The sequence below is a fragment of the Carettochelys insculpta genome, chromosome 24 (assembly GCF_033958435.1).
Source record: "Carettochelys insculpta isolate YL-2023 chromosome 24, ASM3395843v1, whole genome shotgun sequence".
NCBI classification, from domain to species: domain Eukaryota; kingdom Metazoa; phylum Chordata; order Testudines; family Carettochelyidae; genus Carettochelys; species Carettochelys insculpta.
Window position 1 is genome coordinate 3445141 of NC_134160.1, and position 16001 is coordinate 3461141.

General features: G+C 50.1%; 1 protein-coding gene across 5 annotated transcripts; it reads right to left on the bottom strand.

The window, feature by feature from the left end:
* Window positions 1-5673: 5673 nt before the first annotated feature.
* On the bottom strand, window positions 5674-15925 carry NCDN (neurochondrin). Of its 5 annotated transcripts, none has more exons than XM_074976178.1 (8): window positions 15674-15921; window positions 15047-15265; window positions 13135-13274; window positions 11648-12643; window positions 10548-10789; window positions 9101-9325; window positions 8182-8324; window positions 5674-7882 (listed from the first exon to the last, which is right to left on the bottom strand). In XM_074976178.1, the coding sequence occupies exons 3-8, from the start codon at window positions 13261-13263 to the stop codon at window positions 7446-7448; spliced, it is 2172 nt and encodes a 723-aa protein (XP_074832279.1). In that variant the 5' UTR covers window positions 13264-13274; window positions 15047-15265; window positions 15674-15921; the 3' UTR covers window positions 5674-7445. The 5 variants fall into 5 exon arrangements, with proteins under 5 accessions (XP_074832279.1, XP_074832281.1, XP_074832284.1 ...); XM_074976180.1 differs by lacking the exon at window positions 15674-15921 and adding an exon at window positions 15518-15600; XM_074976183.1 differs by lacking the exon at window positions 15047-15265 and having other exon boundaries at window positions 15855-15925.
* Window positions 15926-16001: the final 76 nt, after the last annotated feature.

Here is a 16001-nt window from a genome sequence, read left to right on the forward strand (position 1 = left end):
GCTGTAGGCACTCTTCTAATGAGCTGGGTGGCACCTGAATCTCTCCTGGGTGGCCGCCCAAGCACTCAGCTTACAGGGAATGCTGGCTGAGACCACTCTTCAGCCAGGGTGAAAACCTGGCCCCACTGAAGTCAACCGGAATCTTGTTCACTTCTTGTGGATATTGCCATTCAAATTAGCAACCCCTGCAAAAATGGTCACATATTGGAGGTGACTTATCCCCAGGCATGTCTGTTTGCCCCTGGCTCGTTGCCCACCATTTATACAGCACCATGGGGGTGAGTGGCGTGTTACACAGTTGTACTACAATCTGCAGCCTACATGTAGACATGGTCATTGCCAGTGGAAAGAGCTGCCTGGAATGGGGCTATGTGGTCGCTTGGCTTTTCCTACAGAACAACGAATTGATGCAGCCCCTCACTGATTCCCTGCCATTAGGAATCTTGTCCCAGCTCTCATCAAACGCTTGTGCCAGTCCTGTCTTGTTCCAGCTCTCCCCCATTTAAAAGAGATCCAGGGAACAAAGCTACCTAACTACCAAGTTCACATGGGGCTTCAGAGAAAGGAAAAGGGTTCAGCTAAGGGGCACTTAATTAAGATGACAGCTACCCCTAGAGGTGAGCTGGAGTCAATGCAGCACCTGTCACCGCAGAGCCTAGCCAAGACCAACCAACTTCATCACATTTTGCAGCAAGCCATGTGAACGGATGCCCGGGATGATTGCTGAGCCAAATAGCAACCTTATGAAATATTTAGTTTAATCACTAGCGCGCTGAGGGTGAGACGATTTGATATGCGTGAGCCTTGTCAGATAATGGAGGTCACCGCAGAACTGGCAATGCGCCTTAAGCACTAAACATAAAACAAAACCAAATGTACATCAGCTCACTTGAGACCATCTCCATCCCACCCACACTATGGCCAAATAAGTCTGCTAGTTCCTGGCGAGCCTGCACTGGCGATGAGTCCATTTTGTGAGATAAACACCCTGTGATATCAGCAATAACACCAACACCATTCAGGGAGCTCAAAACCCTTGGCAGGCATTAATGAGTTAGGTCTCAGGACAGCACAAAGTAACAAGTGCTATTGTTCCCATTTTACAGATGGAGGCACTGATTAACAGAATGTGACGTGACTTGCCTATGAGCTGCCACTGATTCAGTGGTAGAAGCAGCAACAGAACCTAGGAGGCAGCAGAATCTGAGGCCTGGGTCCCAGGCCTGGCTCAGACACTGGTCTGCTGTCACTTTATTTTTCCATGATGCCGTCCTTTGTCTGGCCTATTTTGGCTGTGATCTCTTTGGGTGCAGGGAGGGGCTCTCACTCTGTGTGTGCTGCACCCTGTGAGATTAATGCTACTGTCATATGCAGATCCCTGTCCCTGCTTCATATGCTGTAACCCAGGGGTGAGCAAACTTTTTACATTCAGCCTCCCCACTTTTCATCCCTGCAATTAGCAGCCCGCCGCCAACCTGTCTAGTATCATCCAAAGTGATGGAAATGTTGGTTATGTTTATATGCAAAAAACCGCCCACCCACCCACCCACCCCCTTTAGGCACATGTAAGAAAATAAGTCTGTAGAATGTAATAACTTTATGAATCGCTCTATAAATGTGAACATGCTGACATAAAACAGTCAAATATTTCTACATTTTTAATGAGATGGATGAGCGTGACACCCAGCAGCCGCTCGTGTTGTGCCCCCCTTATGAAATTTCACACCCATCCCTCCCCCTGCTTTGCACCCTCCCCCCAGCTCTAACCACTCAGAACACTGCCTTTCTGTCATCGGAGCACACGCGGACAGTGTAGACCGGAGTGACCTCTCACGGTGTACTGCATCCCAGCCAGTGTTTTACAAAGCCAGATCCTGGGAGGAGCCTGCAATAACATTTCCCGGGTAGCCAAAGCACTTACACCGAGTGTTTGCCCTGTGAAAGAAGTCAATAACTCTCAAGCATTTAGCCCCCATCTCTTTCTGACTCCTACATGACTACCTGGACCAGCTCTTTGCCGCTCAGCTCATGGCAAGCCGGGGGTATATTCAATGTTATGCAGAGGTGAAGACAAATCTTTCAAACTGATGACTGCCGCTGGCTTGCGCTGTCACCCGCTTCTGTACAGCGATGGGCATTCATTCCCACCTCCTGCCAGAGCAGCGGCATGCCGGCCTGAGCTGCAGCACGCAGGAATCAGGGGTCTCAGACATGGATTTTAGGGGACTATTTCTAATCTTCATGGATGGCTAGTTCCCCTTGGATGGAGCAGTTAAATGGTGGAGCTGAAATGGCTTTTAGAATTTTTCTAGACGTCGCAAGTGTTGATATCATAGACATCACCATTGCCATGAGGTCAAGGATTAAATGGGTCACCCAGGGTCTGAATTCTCTCCCTTGGGGTCCTGTTACCACCTGGCCAGGTCTCTATCCAGGCAGTGCACGTGGGAAGTTTGTGCTGCCCCTACCCAGGAGATTTCCAGTCTCCGGGGTCATCAGGCTGGCCCTGCTCCTGGGCAGAGAATCCCAGCACTTAGAGGGGTCCTGTTTGCTGTCAGTGCAAACATCTCCTCTGCTACTGGATGATCCATGCCTAGTGGCCAGAGTGGGGAACAGAACATGGAAACAGGAGAAACCTTTGCTAAATCATTTGGCAGTTTTGACAATCTCAAATTCATTCCCCTTCCTTTGGCTGGGCCCCTTGTTTGCTGAGGGCCAAGCTTTCTTGGCAGGGTGCGGAGCTTCAGCCAGGCAGCAGATGGGCCCAAGCTAACACAGAGATGTACTGTTTTTAACCCTGGCAGGTTGGCTTGGACGCCCTTCTCTGGTGCTGCTTGCCATTGTTTTGACTTGCATTCAGTTTCAAGCTAGGGAGATTAGAAAGATACGTCTTTGACCGCCTGGGCCCCTCCAGACAGCAGACACCGTTGCTCTGATTACGAAAGCAAGTGCCTTACATAAGAGTGGGCGTTTGGAAGAAACAACAAATCAGCTAAGCCCTGAGTCCAAGGAAGCGCCTCTTGCCGCATCCTGCCACAGGAAGCTGAGCGTGCCCCTTCCCCAGGGCTTTTCAGGCACCCATCCTGAAGAGTTTTGCTATCCTCTTTGAGAAGTGGCAAACAGTAACTAGCTGAAGAATTTTTTTTTTTTTTTTGGTAGCTCATTGGGTGACCCCTAGCGGTCGTGTCTCAGAGCAGCTAGCTGGCTCCTAAAAAAAGAGTTCATTGCTAGTGAATCTTCTTTGGATGAAATTGGATTTACCTGGTCCATCCAGGCTGTAGCTTTTTTCCACCTGCAGACTGATGTATTAAGAGAAAGCATGGGGCAGTCTATGAGTAACAGTCCAAACTAAGCACCAAGAGAGTTGTGCTGTACTCCTAGCTCTTCCATAGGTGACAGTGTAACACAGGTTATCTTGTCCCTGTGTCTCGCTTTCACCTTCTGTAAAATGGGTATGACATGCCTCACCTCCCAGGGAAGCCCTGAGGTTAAATTCGCTGCCAGTTGTAAAATTTCTGAAACTCTTACCTAGGGAGAAGCTACAGAAGGATAAAGGACTTGCTGGTCCAAGAGCCCCTCTCTTAGCATGCATAGAAAAGATCGCATCATTATAGATATTGAGGTGGAGCCAAACAAATAGCACAAACCCTCCTGTCTGCACACAGCACTGGGGTTTTATAAGGAGCAACTACATGATGGCATAGGGTGCAATAAACATTTTATTAGCAGGAATTTGGGACATTAGTCACGAGCTGTGAAGCTGTGAATTATGCAATTACGCATCTCACAGAGTGTCAATAAACCCTTTGTCCTGCTTCGCAACAGCAGGGATTTGGTTTATGTCAAATTACAGAGAAACGTTATGAGGACTTTTTGAGTTTTTAAAAACACTTGTCATTCCTAATTTACATTTCCTTCTGCCCCCAAGGTCAACCAGCTGTAATAACAGGTACAGGCCCTGGAAATAGAGAAAACTGAGAGCCCCCGTTGCAACAGATTTCTCAAAAGAGGAAGCTATTATAGATGGGCTGAATGTTTGAGAGTGTGGGATGCGCTACTGAGCTTTGCTGGTTACAAATACTACCTACCCATTGGTATTCTGCTTTCTGTAAGGATAAGGGAAGTGCCCTTAAAAGTCACTGGTCCCACCCTGAACAGCGATGCTTGTGGGGAGTAAGTTTCAATATTTGCTGGCGATGGAGACTTGTCTGTGGTATCAGAAGAGCAGCTACGTGAAATAGGACCAGGATGGCAGAAGCAGCACTGGCGAAGATGGATCCGAGGGCAGGCAAGACAGCAAAACAAACAGAATTTATCCCCTTGCCTGCGAAAGTATGGGCATCTGTCCCAGGAATATCACCAGGTGTGTGACATAAGGACATAGAAACAAATGCCTTCAGCCACTTCATTCAACTTTGAGTAACTTTGATCTCCTAGCTTACCAAAGCTTCAGGAACCAAATCATTTCAACTAATGATAACACCACTGTCACCTGTCCCCTTCACCATGTTTGAACAGTGTTGCTGGATCCATTACTACCAGGCATTTCATTCTTCAGGGCCAATATGCTGCATGAGACAGTGGGAAGAAAAAAGTTCCAGGAAGCTTCATGATGGTAAAGACCCCACGTATGCACTGGGCTATTTATGCCATTGGTAGCAGTCGGCTGCCATGGAGCTCTGCTCTGCACCGTAGTGGATAAAAAGAGCAGCTGCTTATTTCACAAGAGGAATTGGTGAAACTGAGGGAAACTCATAGTACCGTCTATTGCTGGGAACATATCTACACACAGAGCAGAAAACGAAATGTGTAGCAATAGAGAAGTTATGAAACGTGCATCAGTTCAGAGAGAAGTAGTTATGCTCAGCTGTGCCTATACAGCTAGATTGTATCAAAGTTATTGGGGACAAATGGATTCATGGATCTGAAGTCAACACATGGGCAGAACAAATTTTGTTCTGTGCACCAAGGCATATGCACATGTGCACCACCAATAAACCCAGGCTGCCAGGCTAGGGGCACTCTGCTAATCAGCTGGGTGGCACCTGAATCTCAACTGGGCAGCCGCTCAAGCGCTCAGCTGACAGGCAACATTGGTCAGCAGGGACTGTTCCAATCACCTAGTCTGGCTGCTGGCAGAACACATGCCAGAGAATTTCACCTGGTGACTGCTGCATCCAGCCCACAACTTCTGGTTGAGTTTGAATGCATCTTGTGGGGAGCCACCCAAAGCTCAGATTTAAAGGACTCCAGGTGATGCAGAATTCGCTATTTGCCCAAGGTAAGCTGTTCTAATGACTAGATATGCTGAGAAGTAACAATAGTCTCCCTTTACACTCCTCAGTCTGGTAAGATGCTTTGTGTGGCATAGGAGTCCATCTACGTGGTGGCCCTTGCCAGACTGGGCCTGTACTTGGTTACTCATCTTCATGATACCATATAGGCCATCAGAGCTTTGGAAATGTTTGGGAAAGGCCAGGTGATATTGGGGTCCCCCTGGCCTTACTCATCCTTGGAGCTCTTCAGTTCTTCTGGTCTTGCTGCTGTACTTGCAAGGCCAGTGAGTTTAGGAGATCCACGAAGGGAGAAAGGAAGAGAGAAACTCATGCACTTTAACAGAATTAAATCTCACTAACAAAGGAATTTGCAAACTGAAGCAACAAACCATTTCTACAGTGACTGGGCTTTTATTAAAATGCTTTTTCAAAAAGAATTGCAATGCCAACAGGACGAGAGGAGGCCAAGCTTTTCCTTGGCTCTGGTGGAAGCGGCAAAGCCATACCGCACTTGGGAACACAGGGTGTGTACGGAGAGGCAAATAAAAATCCTTAGGTCAAGGTAAGAAAATATACAATCAGCATCCTAGGAAGTTTAAATCCTATGCTCCCATCTACACACGGCCTGGGGGGGGGGGCAGCTCTCCAGCATTGTGTCTGGTTTAATGGGGAGATAAACTTCCCCCTTGTAAACATTGAACTGGATCTGCCAACGCTGACAGACCAAAATTTTCTGCAGCTTTGACCCTTTTCAAACAAAGGCTCAGCTGCATTACGTACAATCCTACTGCTGGATCTGAGCACATGCAGTTATTTCACCTCCAGTTCTTTGGCTCCAAGCGCACAGCATGCTCTGCTCACAGGGGAGCTGACTTTTGGTAGTCTTGGATCCAGATCTTAGAGGGATTTTGCTCACGTTGCATTGTCGAACCATCAGACAACCTGACACAGCGTGATCCTTGCGGACTAGACTAGCTGGGGCTGCTGCAGGTCTGGAACGAGATCCAGCCATAAAGCTGGGGAGACCTCTGTGTGACTGAGGAAGTGCACTGCAAGGGGAGGGCTGCAGTTCAGGATGGAGGTACGTCAAGAGAGCTGCATGACAGCCCAGATTGGACCAGCAGGGGGTGCTGACTGCCAAGGGAGAGGTAACAGAGGGGTGGCCCAGGACAGGGAGGCTGACGTGCTAGCAGAGCAAGTTGCTCTATGACTGGCTCAGGCCTCAGAGAAGCAAGTGCCTCTGCTTTCACTGTCCTTACACACAACCCTCCTTGGAAACCACCCGCAGACTAGGCAACGGGGGAGAGTTCGTCAGCTGCAGTGCTCCCTCTAATTGTTCTTATCCCTGAGCTGAAAGAATTTTTTTATGTGCAACACGGAGGTGTGAGACACATCACCTTCCTATTGGCGCACATAACGTGCATGTCACAGGGGTAGGGCCAGGGGTTTTACGTGTGGGAGGGGCTCAGGGCTGGGACAGAGGGCTAGGGTGCCAGGGCTCTGGCTGGGGGTGCAGGAACTGGGATAGGGCTGGGGATTGGGGTGCAGGAAGGGGCTTTAAGATGCAGGATGGTGCTCAGGGGCCAGAGGGCTCTAGGTGGAGCTGGGAGTTGGCACTCAGACTTACAGGGGCAGCTCCATGCTGGGGGTGGTGAGAAGGTGCTTGTGCTACTGCCAGCTTCAGAGCCTGGGAAGAGATCTCTCTCCCTGCTGCAGCCCTGAGCCCTTGCATAGGGCTTAATGGGAAGCTGCACAACCATACAGCTTAGGTCAGCAGGCCACAGCCACTGAAGTGAAAGCCTCATTAGTCCTGGACAGAATGCACTTCTCAGGGGCGCCCTCGCACCAGCCCCCTCTCCTGCAGGGACCCGACTCCCCCTCACCAGAAAGGGCCTCTCCAGCCAAACCTGTGAGTGCCAAGAACCAAAACGCAGCCAAGCAGCAATTACTCCGAACAGCAGGTGCCGGGCAGAGCAGCTCCTGCTTCTCCAGGCCCTGCTGGGCTCTGACTGCACCTCTCTAATTTTATGAGGTGTTGGGCTACTTAAACGCCTCTTGTCCACCTCCTGGCACTAAACATTTGAAAGGTGTGTGAGGAGCTAGGAAAACCACTCTCAAGTGCCTGGCTGTATTTCCCCCACAGCGCCCGGCAATGGGAGGAGGGGCCCTCTACCGCTCACAAAGGCACTGTTCTAACGCTGCCATGCCGTAAAGGTTAGCCAGCTCCCGGCCCTGCTGGAAGATGATTACCTCTCTGCATTGCTGGCTGGCTCTGGCCAGCTCCAGCAGGATGCCCTGCAGTGCCGTAATGAGCTCAAAGTCAACTGCGGCTGGGGCTGCTTGGCCCAAGAGCTGCAAGAGGTTGTCTAGCCAACGTGACTGGAGGACCATTCGGGGCAGCCAGGGGAAGAGTGGCACACAGCTGGCAAAGGCCTGCATCCCCAGGAACCACAGTTCACTGAGGTCAGGCCAGGCTGCCTGGTAGGCTGGTGACACAGCCATGGCCACGCCCCGACTGGCAGGATCGACCCTGGCAACGTGGGCCTGAGAAAGGAAGCAGATAGAAGCTTCAAAGAAGTCCGTGGCTGGCGGCGTCCCCTGGAGAGCTGAAACAAAAGGAAAATGAATTAATTCTTTGGGAGAGCCCTGGCAGGAGTCAGCCACCTGCAGAGCTTTCTTCAGCAGAATCGGTGATCCTGAGTGTGCTACAAGAGTGCTTTAACCCATGTCTCTGTCCAGCACCCACAAGTGTACCGCATGATCTTTGCTCCACTAGGTTTTGGTGTGTTTACTGAACACGGCTTTCCACTACCAGGGCCCCAAACTGGGCAGGTCACCACTGCTGCCCAATCACCTCCCATTGACAACAAAAGTGCTCAGCTCTATCACCAGGATCACTTCTTACCTGGAGAACTGACAAGATGCCTGGCCATCATCAAGCCCAGAGTGGCAATGTTGGCTGCTAGGACAAGGCGATCTCTCTGGGGCAGCACCGCAGGAAGAGACTTCACCAGAGCCTCCATTAGAGAGGAAAAGCATTTGTCTTGCCTAGAAAGAAAACCAACTCAGAGAGATGTGCACTGAGAAGAGTCAGAAACACTCAGCAGTGCCAGGCTTAGGGCCAAGGCCGGGAAGCAACACTGCTTCAGCGGGACGGTCCCAACCCTAAACCTGGGGCAAAACGGGTGTTTGTTGTACAGTGAGGTTAGTGTCAGAAACGTGGCTGTGATCACTGCGTAAAGTCTAATTCCTTCTCTCAGCTGTGTCCCAAATAATCACACTCCTAGTACAGGTCAAAAGACCTGTCCACGCTGGCACCACAGGCTGCGTCAGAGCTCTTTGTGCCTGAAAGGCCTTGATCATTCTGTCAGCGATGTGAAAGGAAGAACGGACTCCAGCTTGCTCCCAGGGGCTGGTCTGCAGAGCTATGAGGGGCAGAGGTGGCTGACCTGATTCAGACACACAGGGAGCAGAAACCAGAGTGATGAAACACCCTTTTAAAAGCCCCTTTGGCCCAGCTGTGCACACTGAAGATCCAGCCCCTTGCCTAGAAGGGCTGCATTCAGCTTTCTCTAATGCAGCTCCAGGCACTGGGCAGTGTACCTCCTGAGCAGCCTATGGGGAATCTCAGCTCTTTGGAGAGGGTCTGGGCTGAGACGGAACTTCAGTGCTAGGACACCTGCACTTTTGGTCTCCTGGTGAGCCTGCCAGCGGGAAGCCAATCAGCGAGACATGCTGCAAACTAGCCTGAGACCCACCCAACTCATCTCTCACAGCACCTTCTTCCCCAAGGTCTTAAAACAAGTGCACTCCTGGGGCTTTACCTCACCAAGTCTGGGGCGGTCACCACAAGGTTAAGGAACACTCCACAGGTGGTCTGCAAACTGATTTCTGTGCTGTCCAGAAGAGCGGAGGTGTGAGGGTCAGAGGCCAACAACTCCCAGTGGTGCAGGAAATACTGATACAGTAATTCTGGGGCCCCCTCCGAGATGAGGATTTCCCGGGGTCGGTCCTCTGCAGTCAAATGGCACAAGCCAGGTAGCAGAAATCTGGACGAGAATGGAAATACAATAATGGAGATGTGGTTAGCTGGGGGCAGGCAGGCAGTTCCATTGCTTACAAATACAACAAGTGAGTGGGAACGACACTGAAGGGAGAATGGAACGCAGGAATTGCCAGACTGGCTCAACCCACCACCAATCCAGTCCAGTCTCCTGTCTCCAATAGCATGTGTCAGAATAATTTATCAGAGTCCCCACAGCAGATAGATGTGGGACATCTGCTCTCAGGAAGGTTTCACAATAATTCCTACAAGCTAAACTGTAAGCTCTGATGCAGGAGGTTCTGTGACCTTTCCAGAACTCTTTACTACATTAACTGTTACAGCTCTGGCTATTCTCATTATTGGTGTAAACAAGCTATCACTCCTGGAGCCTACAAAGGGAGTTCCAACCGCCTCACAAACAGCAGAGGAGAAAGCCGTATCTCCTGCTGAACAGCAGCCAAGCTAGAAACACAAGGCGAGAAGCCTGGGTGCTGCGTGCACTGCCGTCCATGTGATGGGGGTTCTATTCCCTTCTCCTGGCCTCTCGCATCACAGACTGGCTTGAAATACTGTTGAGTTTGCAGCACTCTGCCAGAACACAGCAGAAGGTCCCTACCCTACGTGCTATAGGAGCTCCAAGTGCCAGGATCAGCCGGGCGGTGGTATCCAGCTCAGAAAGGAAAGGTGTTTTGAAGCTACAACGGCATGTTCTGTACAAACTTTTATGATCCAAAGAGTGGGATGAACAAGAGTGAAATAAATCTGATTGGCCTCCTATGTTGTAAACAAGGGGACACTGGAAATGAATGCCTCGTAAGTTCAGAACAAAGGGAATGCTACTTCCCACTGAATGCAGTCAACCCACAGAACTCTATGCTGCAGGAGGGGACAAAGTCAAACTGTGGCGGGCTCCTAAAAAAAAAATCACACTAATGATGATCTCCTACAGTTCTGTTAAGACAAGAGTCAGCTCTCATGATCCAAGATGTTGGCTGTGGCCATGGGCTGCAAGAAGGGATTTCTCTAGCCACCTCATGTAGAGTTGGCCATGTATATATTAGGGATTTCTTCCTTCCTCTGAGGCACCAGCTGTGGGCTGCTGCTGGAAGCAGGATGCACATGTAGGGGCCCCACTGTCTGAAAAATGACCTATGATTCTGTGCCAAGATGAAGAAGTAACTCAAGCAGCAGCAAAACTGTGTCTATCCTGTGCTTGAGATACTCACCTTAGAGCGTCTCTGGGACATGCAGAGCCCTGAGGACTGCCCAGTCCAGCCAGCTGCACTGCATGCTGGGATAGTCTCCTGGCTTTGTTCTCCTCTTGGAAAAGAGCCTTTGAGTAATGAATGAGGAAAGGCAGGAGGTCACAGACTTCCTGCTTGAGAGAAGAGGTCTCTTCAGCCAGCCAGGCGCTGAGGATTCGAACAGAGGCAAATATGAAAGGATCCTTCAGCTTCTGCTCCCCCACCTGCCCATGGAACAAAACAGGTGTGAAATGACACAGCAGAGGAGAACTCAGAGCAGAAGACTTTTTCCACACTTCAGTCTCCCCTATGAAGTGAGGCCAAAGGCAAAGAACTCAGAGGACCTTCCCCTCAATGCTGAGCAGTTAGCAAAAGACAGGAAAACATAACATGAAAAGCTGGGCTCTGCAGCTCACTCCCGTGAGAAACTCATTTGAAGGTCAGCATTAAATTCTGACACTCTCCTGAAAGCTAGTGAACAGGCCACCCTGTTCAGCTTTACAGGGAATGAAAATTATACTGGCCTAGGTCCTGCTGTTTTCAGTCCTGGATCAGAGCTGACTCAACATTGCTGGACGTATGGAACAGGGACAGATTTACAACATCCTGGGATTTCTGACACTAGCAAGCACTAATTCTTGATTCTGGCTGTTTTCTTGACAGCAGCTGGTAAATGCCTCCTCCCTTTGCAGAGAAGATGATGCCACTACCATGAGGCTAATTACAGTGATCATGATTCTGAATGTCATGTGACTGGTCAGATCTGAAAACACTTTGCCAAGGCCGGCCCAGAATCTTTCTGGAATTGTTAAGATCTGTCCAGTGTTGGACTAATGGGAACATGGAGCAAGAAGAAGCCCGGAGGGAAGGGGACAGCATCAGTCTGGGGCAACAGCTTTTCACCTACACAGAAAAAACAGGTTGAGGCCACAGAAACTCTCCCTGATTTCCAGGGATGCAGGCATAGGCCTGTGTGTGTTTGGCATCTCCCCTTATCCAGCAACAGAAAGCTCTCCCAGTGACTGCTTCCTTGAGGCAGGGATCACGACAGGGATGGGGGTTATTTCTAATCACAGTTTCACCTGTTTCAGGTAGTGTATCACAGCCCCAAATGCCTCCTCCATGATCCTCACTAGCTGCAGTTTCTGTGCCTCACTCAGCCGTGGTTTCTCTTCTCTCATGCACTCCACAATCCCCAGCTCAATAAGGGCATAACAGGCAGTGACAACCTCCTGCTTCCCATCCACGTCTGCTGGGTCCAGCTCCTCCAGGGACAAACGGACCTCCACACAAGCCAGGTTCACCAGCAGGGCCAGAAACTTGCCCCCAGCCCTCTCTCTTGGGATCCATTCTGAGTCACAGGCCTGTGCGAGACACGCAGCAAGTTTCAGTGCAGGGTCACGCTGGGACTGGCTCAGTTTGCTGCTCAGGATGCTAACCAGGCCTCTGTAAAGGTTGCAGAGGGTCTCAGAACCTTGCTGGTCCCCAGTAAGCTGCACTGACGGAGACACAAAGTGAGGGAGAACAGCACACAGCTGGAATTTGGTCATGTCTTCAGCTTGGTGGAACTCCTCGCTGAGCCTGCTCAGCACGGCCATGAGGTCAGGGGTGGCTCTCTGCCAGCAGTGAGTCTCCACTGTGGCTAGAAGCCCTATGAGCAGCTCAAGGGCACGGTCATAACCATAACCACGATTCAGGTAGGCCTGGCACAGAGCTGACACAGTTCCCTGGGACACCAATTCTTTGGGACCCCTGTGAGTGGCCATGACAGCACCCAAACACTGGTAAACATCATCAACCATGGAGTTCCTGGAGCTGTTGTCTGGGTCAGACGGGGAAGCCAAGATGTTGTTGAAAGTTGGGATTTTGTTAAGGATCTGGGAATGGCCAGCTAACTCAGGATCTGTGCAGAAACATGCCAGCAGGGTGAGGCCAAGTGCCTGGTACACATGCTCTGGACAGCCAGCCGGGGGCTCCCTGGAAACAAGAAGCCGGTTTGGGAATGTGAACCCAATTGCATCAAAGATCCGACGCCGGGTTTTCGAGTCAATATCTCCAGCTCTGACTGCTTTGGTCACCTGCAAGATAAACCATGGGTCAGTGAGTAGTACACACACAGGGGCAGAGGCCTGGCTAAAGATCCTTTAGCGGGCTGAATAGTTAAAAAAGAGGCCAGAGGAACTCATACATTTACACAGCGATGTAGAACCCCAAGCATCCATCTGCCCCACCTAGCAGCCTGGGCACGTGGAGAAAAGATACAGCTCTTAACACTCGCAGGTTAAGAAGAGGTTCTTCCAGCTGAGCTCTGCTCACACCAATTAACACTCACAACAACCCCATGGAGACTTGTTTTAACCCCTTTGACAAAGAGGAAGGGGACAGCGCAGAGATCTGAAGCAACCTGCCCAAAGTTTCACAGCATGTCGGCAGCAGAACGGGAAACAGAACCCAGGATCATCTGCACTAACAATTCTCTGTGCAGGGAAGTCTGACTGATGGTGACGGTTTCTATGTTTGTTGCCAAAGGGGCCGCACTCCGTTGCGTCATCCAGAAATGGAGTCTTACCAAGAGCAGGGCTGCAAACTGCTCACTGTCATGTTTTGCATCTCTGAGCACGCTGAGGCACCGTTCCAGCGTTGCATTCCCCGCGCTTTCACTGGCCTCGCGAGCAGCTCCTGAGTGGGAAGCCATCATGGTGAATCCACCTGCAAACATAGAAAGGCTGTGTTTACCCAACCAGCAAACACTAGGATGGGGTGGGAGGTTGCTGGTCTCAAAGGAAATGTATGATGGAGAGATGCTCTAATGGAGAAGAAAAAGAAGCAGAGACTATGGCAGGGATGTTTAAGACCACTGAAAGCTAATCAGAGTCCTGTAATCACTTTATCCCCTAATCAGAGAATGAGGATTAAATTAATCAGAAGATCAAAACAAAAATGTTCCTTTCTATGGCATATATTCAATCCATGGAATTCCCCACCACAGATTGTCAGCGTGTCAAACACAGTGGCTGGATTTTAAAAGGAACTGGGTTATTTTATGGCCCCTAATGAAATCTGTAGTCATGTAAACTACCAGAAGGGTAATCAAACATCAGGTTTAAGCACATAAGCTGATGGCTGTAGAAGTCAGGTAGAAATCTATAGCATGGTAAAATTGGCCCAGCGTGCTATGGTTGTTGTTTTATGCATTTATGTGATGTATCCAGGGACTAATTTGGAGTACATGGGCAATTCCCATGTGCCAGGTCTCCAGGACTGTTTGTCTAGTGCTTTCATTAGCACTAGGAGAAAAAAAAAGAGAGAGAGGGAGAGAGAGAGAGAGAGAGAGAGAAGAAAAATATTGCAGTTCGGCTTTAAACAGAGAAGAATTTATTAAACACCAATTCAAACTAAGGGACGCCAATTATTGCTCATTTAGAGTCAAATTTATTGCTAGCTTAAATTGGAGGGCAGTGCCTTTTTTGAATGCATATTCCATGAAGGCTGTTTATAGCTTTGTTTGGATAATAGCAGAAAGCTTCCTTAATTATAGCTATGTATTCGTGTGGCTGGGCTCAAGAATCTGTCATCAGCATTTCCATTACAAACCACAGTTTCAGAGAAGTTTATTACTTGGCTATAAAAACTTGTTCCAAGCTCAAAAGTGACACAGTATGTCCAGACATGAAAAAAGCTTTTAAATGAAATTTGCTTTAAACTTTTGAGGCAATTTTAAAGTTATAGAAGCCCTAGACAAATAGAAAACAAGAGTGCGGACATTTTGTATGTGTGCTTCTACTGCCCAGCAACAACTTGTTTTTTCACAAGGATATTTTGCAGAATTGGATTCTTTTTGGCATTTAACATCAAAACAGCTACAATATTTGAGGAGGGAAATCTATGACTGCACTCTAGTCACTTTACATAGACTCAGAGAATATTAGAACTGAAAGGGAGCTCAGGAGGTCATCAAGTGCAGTTCCCTGCCCTCCCATAGAGCTTTTTAAATAGCCATTTGGTCTTATGGTGCCACAGTGTGCTCTGATAGAGCGTACGAAGATGAACGCATCTTTTCCTCTTACAGGGGTACCTACTGAGTCATAAATCTGCAGATGAGTGAGAGCGCACTAGCTTTAGCAGTTTCATTCCCAGAGCTCCTTTCCATCTAGAACAATGCACTTCAGTTGATAAACTATTAAATATATATGTGCAATCACTTCATCCATCACAGAAATACAGCCACCTCTGGGGCGGTAGAGAGCCAGCATTTCACAGTTCAGAGCAATGCTACAGAACAGTTTCACAATAGTAAGAGAATCCACACCAAAGGGATGACACAGTGAGAGGCCATAAACCACCACCTTTTTTGTTTTAAAAAAAAAAAAAAGCTGGTACTTAGCTGGCTCCCACCCCTCACCTTCAGGCCAATCCCATGGCTGGGGTTGCCAAGGTGCCAGTACCCAATAACACAAAAAAGCACTGCATAAAACATTTACCTGTGTTGAAATTTGTTCAGCTGTAAAGATCTTAACAAGCATAGGCCTCCGCTTTGAGCCCTCACAGAGCCCGAGTCCGAGTCCCTAGCGCCGTCCCATGGGGAAAGCAGTGTCTAATGATAGACGTGCAGCCCCTGGATCTCCTGCCCCCTGCAAATTTGGGCTTCAGTCCGGATCCACAGGTTGATGCATCGCCATGTGGTGGCATCTCCCCAGGCCCTGTTAGGGGACTTCTGGGAGTCACTCGCCTTGTTAACAGTGAGGCATGACACTAACACCCCCCCTCCCCCGCCCCGGTCAATTTAAGGATGAGCAGAAACTCCTGTCCCGGGGGCTGTCCTGCCCCCCCCCACACACCATCTCCCCGGGACCACAGGCCCCATCCCCCACCTAGCCGTGTCCCTCAACTCCGATGCCATCCCCCGCAGTCACCCCACACGCCCCGGGCCAGCCCCTCCCCCAGCTACTGACCCGCAGTTGAACCTGGCCAACTCCCCGCCAGGGATCTGGTCTCAGAGGGGCTGACACAGACGCTCGCCTCTTACACAAGATTCCCCTTACTCCTATGGGAGCCTGAACATGCTGCCCCCACATCGTCCGCCTCCAGCAAGGCCCTCACTTCCCCACCTTCAGCTTCTCCCTCCAGCCAGTCAGCGAGCCCCACACTCCAGCTCTAGCCAATCGCGTGCCGGATTGTTAGGAGGCAGGTGATGCAGCCATCTCCATGCCGGATGCGGGCAGAGGTCCGTCGGGAGACCCTCCCCACCGCTCTCCGCAGGCGGGACAAGCCCGCAAGGCTCTTCCCTACCCGGGCGGCTCCTGCGGGGCAGCGGCGGCCAGGCGCCGCCAGAGTCACGGAAACCTCAGGGCCACACTTCGGCGTAGCTGTAGCGTCTACTTCCGCTTCCTTTGGAGGAGGGGGTTGTGTTTCCGGGTCAGAGGTGAGCGAGTGCCC